At 38.5% G+C, this 17372-nt stretch overlaps 1 protein-coding gene across 8 annotated transcripts in view; it reads left to right on the top strand.

Annotated features, from left to right (window-relative positions):
• map2k5 (mitogen-activated protein kinase kinase 5) overlaps positions 1-17372 on the top strand; it is a 246290-nt gene that overhangs the window by 182765 nt on the left and 46153 nt on the right. For 3 of the 8 annotated variants that reach the window (XM_070858525.1, XM_070858521.1, XM_070858522.1), the window contains 4 exons: positions 4896-4931; positions 7815-7847; positions 12898-12924; positions 13247-13279. The exons of 1 other annotated variant lie outside the window; for it this stretch is intronic. In XM_070858525.1, coding sequence (XP_070714626.1) covers positions 4896-4931; positions 7815-7847; positions 12898-12924; positions 13247-13279 — 129 coding nt within the window. The remainder of the gene's footprint in view (positions 1-4895; positions 4932-7814; positions 7848-12897; positions 12925-13246; positions 13280-17372) is intronic. 4 more of the 8 variants (XM_070858526.1, XM_070858523.1, XM_070858527.1 and 1 more) reach the window with 2 other exon arrangements.

Raw genomic sequence — 17372 nt, 5'->3', positions numbered from 1 at the left:
TTACATTGAAATGACCCGAAGTAAAAATAACTTCTGTGCAAATAGTGCCGCTGGTATTGTAAAGCTTTGAATGTTTTCACACCCCATTAATTTATTACTTCTCTTTCTTCATCTTTAAATTTCATTTTTTTTTAAATTCAGACTCCCTGCTGCAGTAGTGATTTTCATCTTGTTGTTAATTTTCCCTGCTCCATATGGAGCTCCAGACATTTCACCTGGAGGCTGTAGTAGATTTTGCTGTAGTGATCGTACTTCCGGAGGCCAAAACTGTCAGTTAAGGTTCCTGGTGCATCTGTCTGCACCAGGCATTTTTTTGCTGGCACTGAGAGTGTGAATAACAAATTGGATGCACCTGAGATTTGGATGATTAGTGTGTTTGTGTATCAGTGCTATGTATGTACTCCTTGTAAGCAGATAGCTCTGGGGGGGGGCCTAAATAGCCGCCATAGGTGGAACTGTACTCAAACCTTACATTTTGGCTTCCCCGAGTACGCTGTAAACATCCCTCACATTAAGAGGCTCGGAATATTTCATCCTGCTTTGTCATTGATTAGAAAAGAGTCTTTAATTTCATTTCACCCCATGTTGTGATTAATTTGCATTCTTTGTCAGAAGTTAATGAAGTTTTTTACGGTTCACACTGAAAATCCTTGAAGACATCTTATTTGATCTTCTGTTTATACAACCGGCGGCAGATGCTGTTTTGATTGATAGCACGCTTTCATTCCCCAAGTTATTTTAAGCAACTGCTCCGTTTTGAATACAATATATAGCTTTTTTTTTCCTTTTTCTCGTCGGGGAAAAAAATTAACGGGAATTTATGCTAAAAGTTGACACTAGCCTCTGGGAGGTTAGTCGCCTCTGTTGCTACTTAAAAAATGTTTCTGGTCTTTACGTGGCTTTAATTTAATGAAAAGTAAAAGTTTGCTGAATAGATGTCGAGTACTAATTGGAGTCAATGCAAGACAATCCCTGAAGCGGCATGTACCAAGGTTTCTTCCCTCTTTTTTTGCATATAATCCATATTATTGACACTACTTGCCCTGAACATTTTCATTCAGATGCAGACAACTCATCAAGGATTTAAATGCTTGTTTGACTTGGAAGCTGCAGTTGCAAATTAAAAAAAAAAATGTTTTTTTTTTAAGTTGACACCTTTCTAGAATTTTAAATAAATCCTTATTTAAACATTTACTTCAGGATGAATGTTTTTCATAATTGCAGATTCAATTATAATTTTTTGCCCAACTAATTTATTATAACATCGACAAATAGCATGAATATTTAAACTATAAAGCCGCATTTCAGAAGGGAAGCTGGTTGCTTCAGGTGCAGAACACTAAAAGAATTTGTTGGGATGATTAAGCTAACCTTTTTGAAATCTTCCTAGCCCATCAATTTATCTAAAATTACAATTCCTGCCAATTGTAGTTTGACTGTATACATATAGTGTGATATTTCACTAAAATATTAGCCACTCTTGAAACAAGCTGCAATTAAAGGCATGTAGTGCCAGAGCTTCCTAAAACGATCCTTGTCTGCTCTCTGAGAAATCAGGGGAGCTGAAACTTAGAGATCAAAAGAAAATCATTAAATGCTGGAAACTGAGGTATAAAGAATAAATGTTTTAATAGCATTCTGATGTTAACCTGTCTTTTCCCTGAACTGAAACTTATACTGAAGTGGTCTGTCCCCTTCATGGTGCATTACATTCTTATAATGCTGTAGACTAACTTTCAAGTAACCAAATAAAGCTCACTAGTCCTCTGTCACGAAAGCAGATAGACTTTTCAGAACTTCACCAGACATCAAGAATGCAGGGTGCACTTTTAAATTTAAAAATAAATATCAGTTTAAAAAGTGCAGAGAAACTGAAGATTAAAGACTAATTTGTTTTGAGGCTTCTGATATATATTCTACACTACACAAACTTATACTCCAGTGCACAAATCCATCTGATTGATTGTGATATAGTTTTGCCGTTGATTGCTAGGTATCCCTCATTGCCCTATTAAAAGAATTGAGGCATAGTCCAGCATTTCCTTGGGTGGGTTTAACTCTCGAGTCAGATGGCATATGAAAACAGTAAGGCGCTTATGGAGATGGAAGTTGCTTTTTTTTTGTCTGGGAGAAATATATTTTAAAATAATAGAAATACATTGAGTTTTATTTACAGGTCAACTAATTATGCATGTGCGGACTGCATGTCAAACAGAAACCCAAAACTTAGTTTGAATGAAAACTTTGGGCTTTCTTGAATGTGGCCAAGATTTAGACCCTATTCAGTCAACCCACAAATGAGAATTTAGCTATTTTAAAATATTTTATTTCCCAAATTGAAGCAAAAATTTTTTTTTTAATGTTCCCAAGAGTGCATTTTGTTTGAATAATGAATACTCCTGACATAAACTGTTTTAATTTGTGAGGCATATGCAACTTTAGAATGAATAAGCACTGATTTGATTTTCTATAATATAAACTGACACAATAATTAGCTCTATTAATTGCTTTACCCTATTCTAATGAGATGTTTTGGTGTTCTCTGCTGGTGTAAGGAGTTTGGGTCAGTCTGTCCTCTCCCCCACACCTGACCACAGTAATACACAAATCACTTAGGGCCCAATTCTCCCACTCTGTTTTCAGCTACAAATGCTAATTGCACCCAGAGCAGGCACAAAATAGGCTTGTGTCCATTTTGCAACACTTACTTCTCCTTCTCAGCTCCAATGGCTAGACTCTAGGGAGGGAGCAGGCCAGTTGCTTTTGGAGCAGATCACCAGTCCATGCACACCACCAGCCTATTTTCTAATTGTTTTTATGGTTCCAATGCTATGCTAAAACTGAAAATAGGACCTAATAATAGCAGGTCTTGTCCCTCTGCAGCGATACCATTTAAAAAATTATTTATATTCATTTTTTAATTTAAAGCAATGAAAGGCATTTAGCGCACAATCTCTTTTTCCCCCATCAAGAGAAACGTTTAATTAATCTATATTTTTACAGAGTTCTCTTGCACTTAAAAACCTTTTGCTATCAGTAACAGAATCATAAACCGGTTTATAAAAAAATGGATTTATAATTTTCTTACACAACGTACAGCGGAGATCATCGCCCCTCCCATGTCTTGGGAGGCTCTTCTAGCACCACTTTCACACCTTTGGACAGGATGCAAAAAAAAAAGGATATTCTCTGATAAGCAATCACTCTCTCGCCTCTTAATTCAAATTTCTCTTTCCATTACAACTTTTTTTGTCTCTCTAAGTGATACTACAGGTACAACGTCCGAAATCCAAAATCCTCGGGGTCGGGTCTGTTTTGGTTTTTGGGTTTTTCCGGATTTCAAACAAGAAACTCAAAAGTCTGAAATCCGGAATCCTTGACCGAATCCGTGATTTCGGGTTTTGCCTCAAAAATGTCCGGTTTTTGGATAATAATTTCGGACGACACCATCAGCTATGCGCAAAATATCCGTTTTTTGGACAATTCCGGTTTTCGGAGTTCTGGACTCGGGACGTTGCACCTGTATTATGTTTGGTGTTTTCTGATCTTCTCATTCTTGTTTCTAAACTCCAAATCATAGAATGTTACAGCACAAAACAGGCTATTCAGCCCACCAAGTCTCCACTAGTATTTTTCTCTACATGAGCCACCTAGCCTAATCCCACTTTGCTGATCAAGGATCTGAAGCCCTATATGTACAATTTATTTCAAATGGTACATAGGTGGAATGGTAGCTTACCTGGAATGGACTCCATGTGTCCATTCTTCCAGTGCGCACACAGCAGGTGGTCACTGAGAGGATACTCTTGCTGTGTGTTCCACGTTATTTTTAAATGAATGAATAAACTAATGCGCTGGGAGTCCCATAGTTCTGAGTTGCTGCGAAAGAATTGAGTCAGAGAAGAAGACAGTTCAGTGAGTCTTGATTTCATAACAGTGCAGATACACTGAGGAGGAGGAGTGTGTAGGATGGCATGTTAGTAGCTTAGGAAAAACAAGAGGAAAGTTCAGAGGGACACTGCACATAGTATCTATAAACAGAGCAACGTGCCTCGTGTTAATGGAGTATCTATAAATATGTACAAGCCTAGTGCTAATGTAGCTTCTAGAAATAAATGCAAGCCTAATGTTGTACTTTTTTTGACTACCTAATGAAGAAGAATTGTAGTTTTGCCCAATGACACAGGTTAGGCAACTTTGTGGCTGCACTTTTAAATATTTGTGGATGGAGGGGCCGATTTGCGGATAAACTTCTTTCGATTTGTGAATGATGGGAGAGGAATTACCTCCAGTCTTGTGTAGTTTACAATAACTCCTCAACTGTTAAGTTTTGGAATTGTAAAATCCATATGGATTTACCTTGGGTTTTCTTATTTATTTTTTATGCTCTGCTTTATATCAGCCTTAAATCCAAGTACATGTCAGTAAATTGAGCTCTTTTAGATTGTATGAACTTGGTTTTAACTGTATGCACTTAGTTCTCTCACTCATAGATATTTCCTTTTAGGAGGCATCATTTTTTCATTGAGTTCTTTTGTATAATGTATTTTACACCCCCAGGAGAGCTTTGCTGCATATTGATGTCTTCTGTCCATATGAGTCTATAGTTAACTAATCAGTGTGTCTGGGTGCACTTACTTGGACATGATTAAAGGACACTTGAGAGCAATTCTACAGAAATACTGGCAGATACTCCAAGACTCCTTTGCATGATTTAAATAGACAACGGTTTGTGCACTATGGGTGAACCAATTTGGGCCTCCTACTGCTCTAGCAGTGAATGATGCAGTGGGTTCCATTTAATGAAACCAATTCATATTCATCTTGACTACAAGTTATTTTTAAGGATTATTTATAATTTTTTGTTATTCTTTCCCTGCCTTGCATCCCATCAGGCCCTTCCACACACCATGCATTCCTCAACAAAGAAGGCAGGTACATAGCCTATACCATGCATATGTTAATGACATTCTGAGCCTTTGGAGCTCTCGCTGTGTGATTTGTGCTTTCTTTTTGATTTCTCTTTTCCTGGTGCAGAATAGCATGACTCTTTCTGCATGTCCTCTTCTCCTTCACTTCCTTTCATAGCACCCCCCCCCCCTCCCCCAAGCTGCCTGACCCCGACGGGAGCGTGTCGTGTTGTGAACCGTGAGGCTAAACCTACACCCTGCTACTGTGCAATCCATTAATGCTTTGGGCCATCTTTCCAATTGGATTTTAACCTTTTAGGTGCTGGCTGGCCAACATCTCCATAGTATTTTGTACCCCGGGCCAACCATTTTTTAATTTCACTTCAGACACTGTTGATGCACAGGAAACACTTAACATCTCTGTAGCATTACTGTTGTATATTAACAGGTGGTTCTATTACTGTAATATATAAATACACAAAATAAAAAGGTTCTTAAAACTTTATTTCCGACCCCTTACTACTGCCCCGCTGCCATCTTCTCCATTGGCCTTTTTTTCTATATTAATTTTTCACTATTTTAGTGTTATTTTCAATCTTTGCTGATTTCCCAAACGATTTTCAGAGCTGGGAGCACATCCATTCCTCCAATCAGGAGGGGGCCTGCTGCAGTCAGCAGAGGATTAGGTTAAACTTGATGTGCTATGGCTAAATCCATTTAGGGCTGCCAACTGCAGCAGCAGCTTTCATTTAGAGAAGCTAATCTTCATTGGCCCAACCTACAAGTTATTTATATATTGTATTTGTTATTCTTTCCTCACGCCTTTGGTCCTTTCACATCACATGGATTTCTGAAGAGGTTGGCTAGACAGCCAAATATATGCCAGTATTGTTGTTCAGCATTTGAAGCTACTTGGAGAGGTGTTTAGTTTACACATTGTTTTTCTCTCCTATGGCGATGCATCTCAGCTCTGTTCTTCTTTTCCTCTCTGGCCAAGATTTCCAGTCAGGTCCAGGAAATGCAAGTCACAGAAGGAGATAAAATAGTCCTGCAGTTGTTGCAATTAATGGAAATGACTTGTCTCGTCAGTGATATTTGGCAGGAGGCAAATCATTTTTGCAAAAAAAAATTATTTTGTTCTGCCAGTTTCTCCCACAGAAAATGAAGCAATGGACCCCATTTAGAGAAACCAATTCTTACGGGGTTTTGCCCTAAATTTCCTGCCTCCTATTTTAGACCCTTCCTTCCTCCATCATTCAAGAACAGGGTCAGTCTGCAGATTTCTTCCACATTGCTCCATGATCAACAAATCTCAATGGATGTTTTTTTTTTGTTTCTCCTTCGAGTAAGCAGGAAAACTCATCAAATTAGGACGATAAAATTAATTTGTTAAATTGATGCTGGAATTATAATTCAAGAGGTCACTGATTGGGAGTCAAGCTTCAAAAGGCCGCAGACATTGAACACTCCGTCTTAATCCGTTTTTTTTAAAGGGTTACTTTATCGCTCCATGAAAATGCACTAAGCTCAAGTTAAATGTATGGAGTTAGGCAATCTTACTCGAGATGTGCTACGCTATTTAAGTGCCAATCATATTCCTGTAATATATAAAACCTTACATGCAGCCTATGAAAAGATTTGTCACCCAAATAATTAGAGAGCATTCCAACATCTGGTTCTTCGGTGAACAAACAGACAATGATTTGAAAAGCAGTGAATGTTCACTAGGTGATAAAAATATTAGAAATAAAAATTTGTCAACTGATATGGGAAGATCTGACCTGGGTCACTGGTAAATCTCTCCAAGAAGAGCTTTAGGGCAAGTCATAATTCCAGTGTGGAAGTGAGAGATGAAAGCTATAGCTGGTTTCTTCTGTAAGTTACGTTTCAGGTAGGTGAATCCATTTTACTACTCTGATTGTGCTTTTGATAATCATGTAAAAGGGAACAGTGGAAGGTCTGCACCACCACTTTCCATCAAAAAGGATTGCCATGGCAACTGAAATAGAAAAAAAAACTGACAGTGAAAGTCATCCTTTTTTTTCTTCCTTCTCCTTAACCAGAGGCATTGATTAAATGGTGAACTGCCACGGGAAAACTGGCAAACTGTCTACGGATACAATTCATTGAAAACAAGGCAGAAAGATGATATAAAGTGAAAAACTGCAAACGCTGGAAATCTGAAATAAAAGCAGGAAATGTTGGAGATGCACAGCAGGTCCATCAGCATCTGCAAAGAGTGACAATGGGTTATCATTTTGGAGGGGGTGGGGGGCGGTCCTTTGTCAGAACTGCTGACTTTCTAATGAAATGTTTACATCCAAAACATCAACCCACCTTTTCGCTTTACGGATGCTGACAGACCTCCTGTAGAGGATGATGGTTTGAAATCGGTCATAAGTTTTTGAACAGCAGATGTGCAGCTTTTTGCAACGGAAGAGTTGTCCATATTTCCTTCTCACTTGTTACAAGAAATAATCAGATGAATCCACAAGCTGTTTTCAACTTTTTTTCAGTTGAAATCAGGGTTGTCTCTGGAGGAATTAACTCCCTCCCTGGTGAAAATAAATGCTTTGCCAATGTAACAAGTGGCTGCACTTCAAAGATAATTCTTTAGTTGTGACACGCTTTGACACATTTTAAGAATATGATAAGGTGCTATATAAATGCAAATTCTTTCTTTTCATATCATTGTACGGTATATGTGGCAAATTACATTTTGAAAGTTTTTTAATAATTAGCTTCCTTTTTCTGGTTTTAAAGAAATACATTTCTTGCAAAGGCATATGTGTGCATATGTATTTATAAATACTAAGTGTTGTGATATTTGAATACTATACTGTGTATTCCATACACAGAATAGTATTTTGGTTCTGATTATCATTTTTGCACTTAAACTGGCAGGTGCTAAGACCTGGGGAAGTTCTGAATGAAGTGGTAGGTTCCCAAATGTAGCTTTGGCTTTTTTTGTGCTATCAACAAGCTTCTTGTTCCTTTTCCCCCTGCTGCCATATTTGTTTGCCTCTCTTCCTCCGATGGCCAAATCTGAATTTTCTTGGCAGTTTTCAGCATCTGCTTCACATCTGCTTGCTGTTGTTTCAGAATGCTTTCATTCAACTGAAGACATTGAGCCTGGTTTATGACAAAGTGGTGGGGAGGGGGGTGGGGGGAAGGTGAACAACAACATGGAAATTATTTAAAAGATGGAATGGAGAAAAAATATATACAAATGGGAGAGAAAAGGTCAAAAAATTATGAATGAGAACGAAGGAATACAATTTTTAAGAACAGTTAATATTTTTTTAAATTAAGAATTCAGAGAAATTCTGAAAAAATCTCTCTAAAGCCAGGACCAATAATAATGTTATTTTCGGTGGTGTAGGTGATGGAATCTCTCATTCTGCTTTTTTCTGGGTGGGGCTTTAGTTGTTAACACAAATACAAAAGCTTTCTCCAAATAAAAGCTGAAACTTGAAACCAATCGATCCCACTGAACCTGTACAATGAGCATGTTACTTAACTCTTTTCCCAAGATGGAAAAATTAAAAAATGACTGCAATATTGGCAGATGTATCACACACTGATTTTAAAAATAACTTGAACTGCTCCATTAACTCCTTCCAAGTCGATTTATAAAGTGTGATCATTCTTAAGAGGTTGGAGATGTGATTTCTGTGACACTCAATTTTGCATGTACAGGTACTAACGGGTGCAAATTAAACTGTCTTTCTAAACACAACTAATTATTTCCATGTTTGAGAATATTGCAAACTGAAACAATCCTGTTTAATTTCAACTCTTTTATGTTGCTGCAGAACAGCTTACGAAATTCTGAAGCAGAAATGTGTGTCTAATGTGTTCCAGGCTGTTCTGCTCGAAATGGGGCTGTTTTTTGAGGGGGAAGGCAAGGGGGTTTATGTTGTCTCATCTGTTTGTCTACCCATAAACTTGTTCCCTGTGTGTTCTGATTTGTTTCCCCCCCAAAAAAAAAATATTTGCAAAATTTTAACAAAACTAACTTTATCAGATGCTGGGCCTTGTTAGAAACGGAGCAACTGCATAACCACCCACTTGCCCTGCGTTCATGCATGCAAGAAGTAATGTGCCACCTCGATAAATTAATCAGTTCTTAATCAAACTTCATAAGTGTTCTCCCTGATCTGTTGGAGAATGGAATTGCTCAAAACCATATTTTTTTCAAAAATAAAATTGTATTCTTTGTAATAATTACCAAGAAATTAAACACATTCACCTGTCTTATGGTGTGTTGTCCACTAAATGTATTTCCCCCACCTTGCTTTTCTCCTTTTTCTGACTTTCCTTATCCGGCTCTGAGGCTTATGTCAGTGCTCCTCTAGAGCTGGCTACTTGGAGGGATCATAAAGTCAGCCAGGGCTGGAAACAAATTCCATTCTGCAGCTCCCACATCAACAGGAGTAAAATCGGCAACTTTTTCGAGTGATGGGTGCACTGGATGTTAATGCTTATTAATGCAATACAGTCCCATTGCAAGTCAACCTACTTCCACAATCAGGTTGACTTTTCAAACCATGGTTGCTAAGCTGCATTTCTATCAAATCTCTGCTAAACCTTACTAAATTGTTTTTAAAGTTTTTAATTCATAATTTCTATTCAGATACCAATTTTGCAATACATTTATTTAAAATATTGGATCTTTTTCCCTTGTGATTCACTCTTTTTCCCTTTTAATTATCTGTTTTTATATTTATAGTGATATTCTCTTATGTCATCTTTTATGTCTTAATTATATTGGCAATGAACCATCGGAGAACTCCTAAATTCCCTCATACGCTCCAGTTACTGCCAGGCAGTGAACTGGCATGGATTCGGTCTAACCTATCTGTCTGTTTCTGTTTTTTTTAAATAATTGCAGTAAAACTGCTGTCACTTTCCGTTCTCTGGGTTGCCAGTCCTTTCAAGTGTTGATGCGATGATGTCATCACATCTTTGCAGCACCACCAACTTGTATATGCGTGCTGCAGGTGAGAAACCCGTAGGGGTCCTCCATTCACAGTCAGCTCAACTGCCGCAGACCATTCCAACAGGTTACGCTTGATCTAGTATACAATTGTGTTGGTCTCCCATTGCCCAATTCTTGCCCCAGAATAAATGGGACATTAGCCGTTGCCTCAAACCTATAATTAAAATTAATCACAAATGCAAAAGTTAAAGCAATCACACTGTGCCTACCAAAGATATACTGGTGCGATTTGAATGTGTGAATGTGATGATATTGGACCCCTTTTAAATTGCACATCTTTCTCAATTAACACCTTTTTTGTAGGAAGAGAGGGGTAGTATTCTCCCCATGATTCCTGTACGCATTTCTGGTTCTGCGTCCGATAAAACTACTGTTGAAAAATATTTTCCGATCGTCTTGATAACACACAGATTCACAATATTGTTTACATACTCATTTATTTCTCAAGTATATAAATGTGTGTAAAATATATATAATTTACACATGTATAGATCAAATATTCCAAATTAATTTGGACATATGTTTAAAGGCAAGCACTTATGTGCTAGTTATTTTTGTAGAATAGGTTCTCAGCCCCACCTTGCCTTACAAATCAAATTTGATTGCGAGCAAGTTTTTGGTGGGGGAAAGGAGAGGGAACGCAGAGAAGAGAAAGAGTAAGGTGGGGAGAGGTAGATGAAGTTTTATAGAAAACACTTTAAAAATGTCTTTATAATCCAAGCTGGCAATCTGTACAATTAGAGTGTCAGCATGGGGGAATTATGTATAATGAAACCATTGGACCACAGCATGTCGGTAATACTCTTTGCATAGAATGTCGGTCTGGATCAATCGAAACATCTAGAAATGTTTAGGTAGAATATATACAGTTAATAATAAAATGTAGCTGCAGGTAAGTAAAGTAAGCTGTTGCACTTTGCTGGGTGGGGTGGGCACAAAGTCCCACTGAATTGGCTAATGCATGCTTTTCTAAAATGAAAATTTAACACATAATTCAATCTTAAAGGTAGTTTATCTGAAGTAGAGCTGATTGCTAATATTTCCACTAGCAGGTCTCTCCAGTATTTAAAAAGGGAGGGGAGGGGGGGAGAAAAATCACAGCTGTATTTAATTGATAGAATGAATCAATTATACTCATACTGCATTGTCAGATTCAAGTGAAACATCAAACTCCTGCATTGTGTTGCTGCATAATGTAATGGAAAATAATTATATCACATTAAAGTTGCAATTTGTAAGCTTTTTTTAAATTAATGATGTGCTTCTGGATTTGGCGGGGTGGGGGGGGTGGTAATGGACCAATCAGAGCATTTCTTTAATATATTTTCATACAGAAGGGTGACACCACTGGTGTGTTGGTAGATTTTAGATTTGAGTGTTAGTTGGCAGCAAAGCAACCTTGTTATTAAAAACCATTGGGGACTGGGGGCGTCGTGGTTTTGAAGCTGTCCTTTCATCCTTGGGACTTGAATTTTAATCCAGCCCAGCGTATGGGGATAAAATCTCTGTCTGTTGGCTGTAAACATCCAATATCAAATCAGATTGGCCAGCTTCGACCCAGATCGTATTGGGTATTGGCATACAACTGGCCTTAACGCAGCACTAAATTGTCAGGCCTTGAAATTCCACGGGCCACGATCCTGGCACTTATGCCAGAATTCTGTCCGCTGAAGGCTTCCAGTGCTGGCCATGCCGGAGAATACAGGTTATGGGGAGGACACCTAATTAGTATGGAGCTCACTGTTGCCTACACCACTGCAGCTCCAGCACTTGCCTACCCCAAGCTGGCAGGAAATCTGTTCTCTTGGAGAAACACTCCAAATCGCCCTTCTTTGTATTGCAGCCGCATAAAAATAGCAATCTTAAGTAGCATTTTGGGTGATTCAAGCCACTTGCCTGGTCTAGATCTCACCCCCCCAGGATGGGCCCCAGTTCTGCCGGGTTAGTGGCCAGTATGCGTCTTTTCATTGCGTGAACCAGTTGCCAGCTTCTGACTGACTGGGGCCAAGTAAACACCTGGCCTGAGACTCCCTGTCCCCTCTGACATGAGAGACCAAAGTTCCGTCCCAAAACATGGACCCTAGAATCAAATCACAACGGCCAGGACCTAACGTTGTCGTGTGCTGGCCTGTTTCCCAGGTCTTCCATCACACTCCTGCCGTACCTCCAAAAGCAAAAATGTCACACTGGTGCAATACACGAGGCACTTTACTGAAGTTGGATCCCAGACATGCTGTGGGGTAGTGTAGAGCCAGCTTTACCATGCTGCTAGCCTTGCTATACTTGGCCAGGGAGTGCTTGCTGCTAACACTGAACCTGAAGTAGGAAAATATTCATTCCCTAGTGCAAACATCCCTTGCCTTGGTAAGCAGAAAAATTCACCCCCAAAAATGTAATTTCCTTTATATTCAGTGGGAACTGACATAGTTTAGATTTCAGCTAATTCATTGGGGAAGGATGTATGAGTGAAGATTCTAATTAAAAAAAAAATTGCTGCTTTGAAAATTCTCGCTTCATGTGGGGAGGGAGAAGATTGGTCAAATCACTTGTAAATTGTGCTTGTGTTCAGCGGGTATCAAATAACTAGTACATTTTGTGTTTTGAATCATCTTTTAATTTGAAAGGCAGCGGATGTGAATGCACAGGGAACAAATGCAGCATTTAATCTTGGATTTGTACCAGAGCCAGAGAATGTTATTTATATCGGATGTGTAAACAGCACTGTAACTGTATTATGCTTTCTTTCCCCCTCACTTGTATAACCTGGAGGGTACTAAAAAGTGTTCTGCAAAATTAACATTCTGCTGACTTTCGCCTATAAATGAGAAGAATAGCTATTAACATTTGTGTATTTTCATTATGTAAATGGTGTTAACACATGCCCACAAATTGCCACCAGCTATGCAATAATTTTCTCTCAGTGATCGTAATGTGTCCAAGTGAGTCATTTTGATTATGACATGCTAATTACATATTGCCTTTCAGATTCAGAAAAACCAGGGATCTTTAATGGTAAGGTTTTATGAGTTTGCAGAGAAAAAAAATTCACTTTTTTTTTTCCTGCTGGCTGCCTTTTTGCATGCTTGAGTGCTTTACTTTAAACTTAGCAAATTGCATTTTTGTTACAACAAGCACTAAAGTGCCTGTAGTAGATTAGGTATCATTAGAAATAATAGAACATCTAGGGTGTCAATGTTTTTATAAGACTTTCACGCTGTTGATTAATCTTGCAACATTTTACTGCATTAATGATTTTCTCAGTCTACTGTAAAAGACTGCATATAAGCTAATACTTCTCTCTATTCCACCCCCCTCCTCCCACTTGCGATTGCAGCCACTACAGTTATTGCAGTGCATCGTTGATGAGGTGAGTCACTGTCTTATGTGCTTTCTCTGCTAAAGTCATTCTTAATGGCCTGGAAAGTTTTATTTATATAATATACACAATATTTTTTTTTTCTTAATGATGCTTTTTTTGCTCAAAACAACCTCTTAAGCCCTGCCACCCAGAGCAACCCCTTAGCCATCAAACCTAGCCACGCCAGACTTGTATAGAGCTCAAGCTTGACCTTATCCATGTACACCATTCAGGCACTGTACAGGAACTAGGTAGAGCCATGCCTCGAATTGCTGAATAATTACCTTTAGACTAACCTGAGCAGGAGCCTTCCCAAGAGGCCTAGCTCATTTAATGGCTCTAAAACTCAATCTAGAGGATGTCAGTGGTCATGCTTGATTATTTGCCATGGTATTTTATGAAAGCAATAAAAAAAAAAGCTTGAGACTGAGGAAAAAAAATAGAGAACCGTTGACTAATTTCAGGGTTTTTTTTCCTCTGAATCGGGTCCCTTTGGTGTGACAGGTATTGTGACTGTTTCATGCTGCCTTGCCTTAGTTATTTCAGCACTATGAAGGAGTACTGCTGTGCTCCCTCAGCTTATAATTGACAAGAGACCAGAGATAGCCCCTAAACGGTGACGGAGCTCCACTGTTCTCAAACTGACATTTTGTGTTAAGAAATAGCTTATATTAATGAATTTCTGTGGGGGGCGGGGGGTTGCCCTGTAAGGTTGAGCTTACTCACAAACTTGGTAAGATAATTTTTTTTCTGCCCAGTCCCATCTCCCTCCTCCTTTGCCACTTTATGACCACTGAGGCCCTAGATTCTTGATTGTTTGATTATTTTTATCCAGATTTTTCACAAACTGCAACTGTGCTCGCCCCGAGGCGAGAGAATATTGATTACGCTGTAAAATAACAACATTTGCACACAAGCTATAACAGATCATCAGGGAGATTTTTTTAACCACCCCCTTCCCCCACCCTTTTTCTGACGGTCTTTCTCAGTACACACATTAAGTGTGTTTGCTGCCTCTGTGCCTTTTTCTTTATGCCTGAGCACTTTGCTGACATGTGCTAATAACCAAATGCCAAGAGAGAGTCCAGTTGGTGTTACCACACACTAAACATACTGAACTTGTCCTTTAGCTCATAGATTGCAGGTAATTAATAATTAAACTGTTTCAGTTGTAATGGGTTGACCTCTATGAACTGTTCATTACTCACATGGCAAAGGCATCACTCAAAAGTATTTTTTCATTGCCCTTCTCTGTACTCTAGCTGCATATGTGGAATTCAGTGGGCCACCTAAATTTAAGCTGACCAAGTACTTGCTTAAACCACTGCAAATTGAAGCTTCCTACAATGTGAATATTGTGTTTTGGGAAAGAGGGGACAATATTTCCATCCTCTGTGTGCCATTTTGTTTAGAAATTGGAAAATACACTGAGGCTATTAATTGTGTGACAATTCATATCTGTGGCCTCATTCAAGTGTGGCTTTTTGGCACTTGGCTCACATGTGTTTAGCCACGCTTGAAGATATGCTATTTTCCCTATCACATAGCCTAATTGTTCTTTAACCTGCTGTTTTTAAATGGTAGGTCTATTGATCCCCCCTCCCCCGGTCTCTCCAGTTCTCTCATTTAGAATGACCTCTCAATAAAGGATATCATTTCAATTTTTTTTTATCAAAGCCCCAGCATTGCTGGGAAAATAAGAGTTATTAATTGAAGATAGTCCTGGTGGCCATCATCAAATTGGAGAAAATAAGATTGCACATATAATTTTTTTAATCCACAATAGCAACACATGAACTATACTTAAATGTATAGGCTTGAACTGACACTATAGGACAGTTAACATGGTCTTCTCAAAATCCTTCCTCCTCGCTATTTTAACAGAGGCATTAACCCATTTAAAATAAGCGGCAGAGCAAGTAATTTCAGTTAAACATATTAAGTGTAGGTACACTAATATTCTAAAGGTAGCAATATTTTCCAAAGTTGCAATAATCTATTTTTCCCTCTTGAAATTTTACTAGTAAAGAATAAGTGTCAGATTGGCTCAGTCACCTCTGAGTTTGAAGGTCATAGGTTCAAGTCCCACTCCAGGACTTGAGTAGATTAAGCTAGGTTGACACTCTAGTAAAGTACTGAGAGGGCACTGCATTGTCAGAAGTGCGGTCCTTCAGGTGAGACATTAAGCCAAGGCTTGGTCTGCATGTCCCTGTGACTCAGAAGGAAATTAGAGCAAGAGTTCACCCAGTGTCCTGGCCAACATTCTTCCCTCAACAGCAGAAAAACATTGACTGGTTATTCATCTCATTGCAAAATGGCTGCTGTATGTATCTAGATAACGACACTTCAAAGCAAGTCATTGTATGTGAGGCACTTTGGGACATCCCGCGAGATATGATGAGGTGCTAAATAAATGCATATTCATTCTTCTATTACTGCAATGTCAGTTTTCAGCTCTTACGCTATTTTCCTCATTGCCTTTTGCCTGTAGAATTGTCAGTGCGGTGTGCCCATTTTTAAAACATTAAAAAAAAACGATATGTAAATAAAATAACAAGTGTCTAATGATGAATTTTAATTAATGCCTCAATAGTGGGGTTCATTGCCATTTATTAACTCCTCAAGCTTCACTCGTGCTAACTGCTTTTATATTGCCCTTGATTTAATTGGGATTTAAGAGGATCAGTGTTCATGAGCCTGTTCCTGGTGTTTACACTACTGAATTGTTCATTTATGCCAATTGCGGACTTACAGACCCAATCTGCCGCTGGGATAAGGGAGCCAGGTTTAGTAGTTATAAACACTGGGAGCTGGTGGCTCACAGACATCATTGTCCTGGAATCTGAATTTAAACAAAGCCAAAATAAAGCAGCTAAAGTTTATGTTATAAGAAACATTTGGTTGTGATACCACCCTTTGACTCACTGACAGCCTTCTATTAACCTAAGCATATCTTGTAGAAACGTGTATGATGTACTCGGTATTTTCCTGAATTAAATTAAACTGTGATCTGCCACTAAATTCTTCCAGTCGGAGTTTATTTCTGTTTCGGTTTTAAATAAGAGCAAGCTCTTAATCTGTTTTCCCACTTCTGTCTCGGGTCTAATGGATTTTTGTTTGAGAAGGGAAACTTCAAAATTATAACTGAGATTCGCTCCAGTGAACAGATAGCTGTAGGATGGTATTAGTGCTATACTTCACCCATGTGATTATTGTGAATATATAATAATAAAGATCCTGACTCACCTGCCTGATTCTGGCCAAATCCGCACCTATTAAAAAAAAATACGCGCTTCAAAAAATAGTCAATAAATTTTGTGATTGGCCACTTTCATACTCCTTTGACTTGTGTTGGCAGCTGCTCTGACCTGGCTGCCAGAGACCATGGCTGCTTGCCTGCAGTAATGGGGGGAAAATTTAAATAACTTGCCAAAAAAAAAATCAATAAATATATTGGTGCAATATAAATACATCTATAGAAGTGGAGGTCTATCAGTACTATGACCTCATCATGCTCTTGGAAGTGTCCTTGTCACCCCCTCACTGCCCAATCGTAAATCCCAGTGTAATGTTATACCTTTATATAGCTGTTAAACATTGGGATTGTAGTGCTCATTGCCAAATGGGTTTTTATTCACTGACTTTCCCTACCTCTGTCTCCCCTTAATTTACTTTTCTGATTTGATTGTATTCTTCCAGCAGCCTCCTGTTGTATAAATGGGAAACAAAGCTCAGATGAGAGATCTACTTAATTTTCTCCCTTGTAATTACTGATCTAATTTTTCTGATAATTTGAAGTTGTAATTGGCTACGGCAATTACATGTATATTTACTAATCACATTTGAAGCTCTGATTGTATCTATTTGCTACCATTGATAATGAAGCACACAAATTGCAGAGGTGCTTTTCATCTTATTTTTTCCTCACATCAAAGCTTCTCCAATGCCCACCCACCCACACACACACACAATTTTTATTTTTCTTTCTCTTTTTTGCCATAATGAATACATGCGTGCATTTGACACAGTTATATAGTAGAGAAATTGTTTGGCTCCTACCAAATGCTACACACATTGAGTTTTGCCTGAAGCATTGAAAGGT

This window comes from Pristiophorus japonicus, chromosome 17 (assembly GCF_044704955.1).
Source record: "Pristiophorus japonicus isolate sPriJap1 chromosome 17, sPriJap1.hap1, whole genome shotgun sequence".
NCBI lineage: Eukaryota > Metazoa > Chordata > Chondrichthyes > Pristiophoridae > Pristiophorus > Pristiophorus japonicus.
Note: the sequence above shows the minus strand (reverse complement) of the source record. Positions and strands in the feature narration are given on the sequence as shown.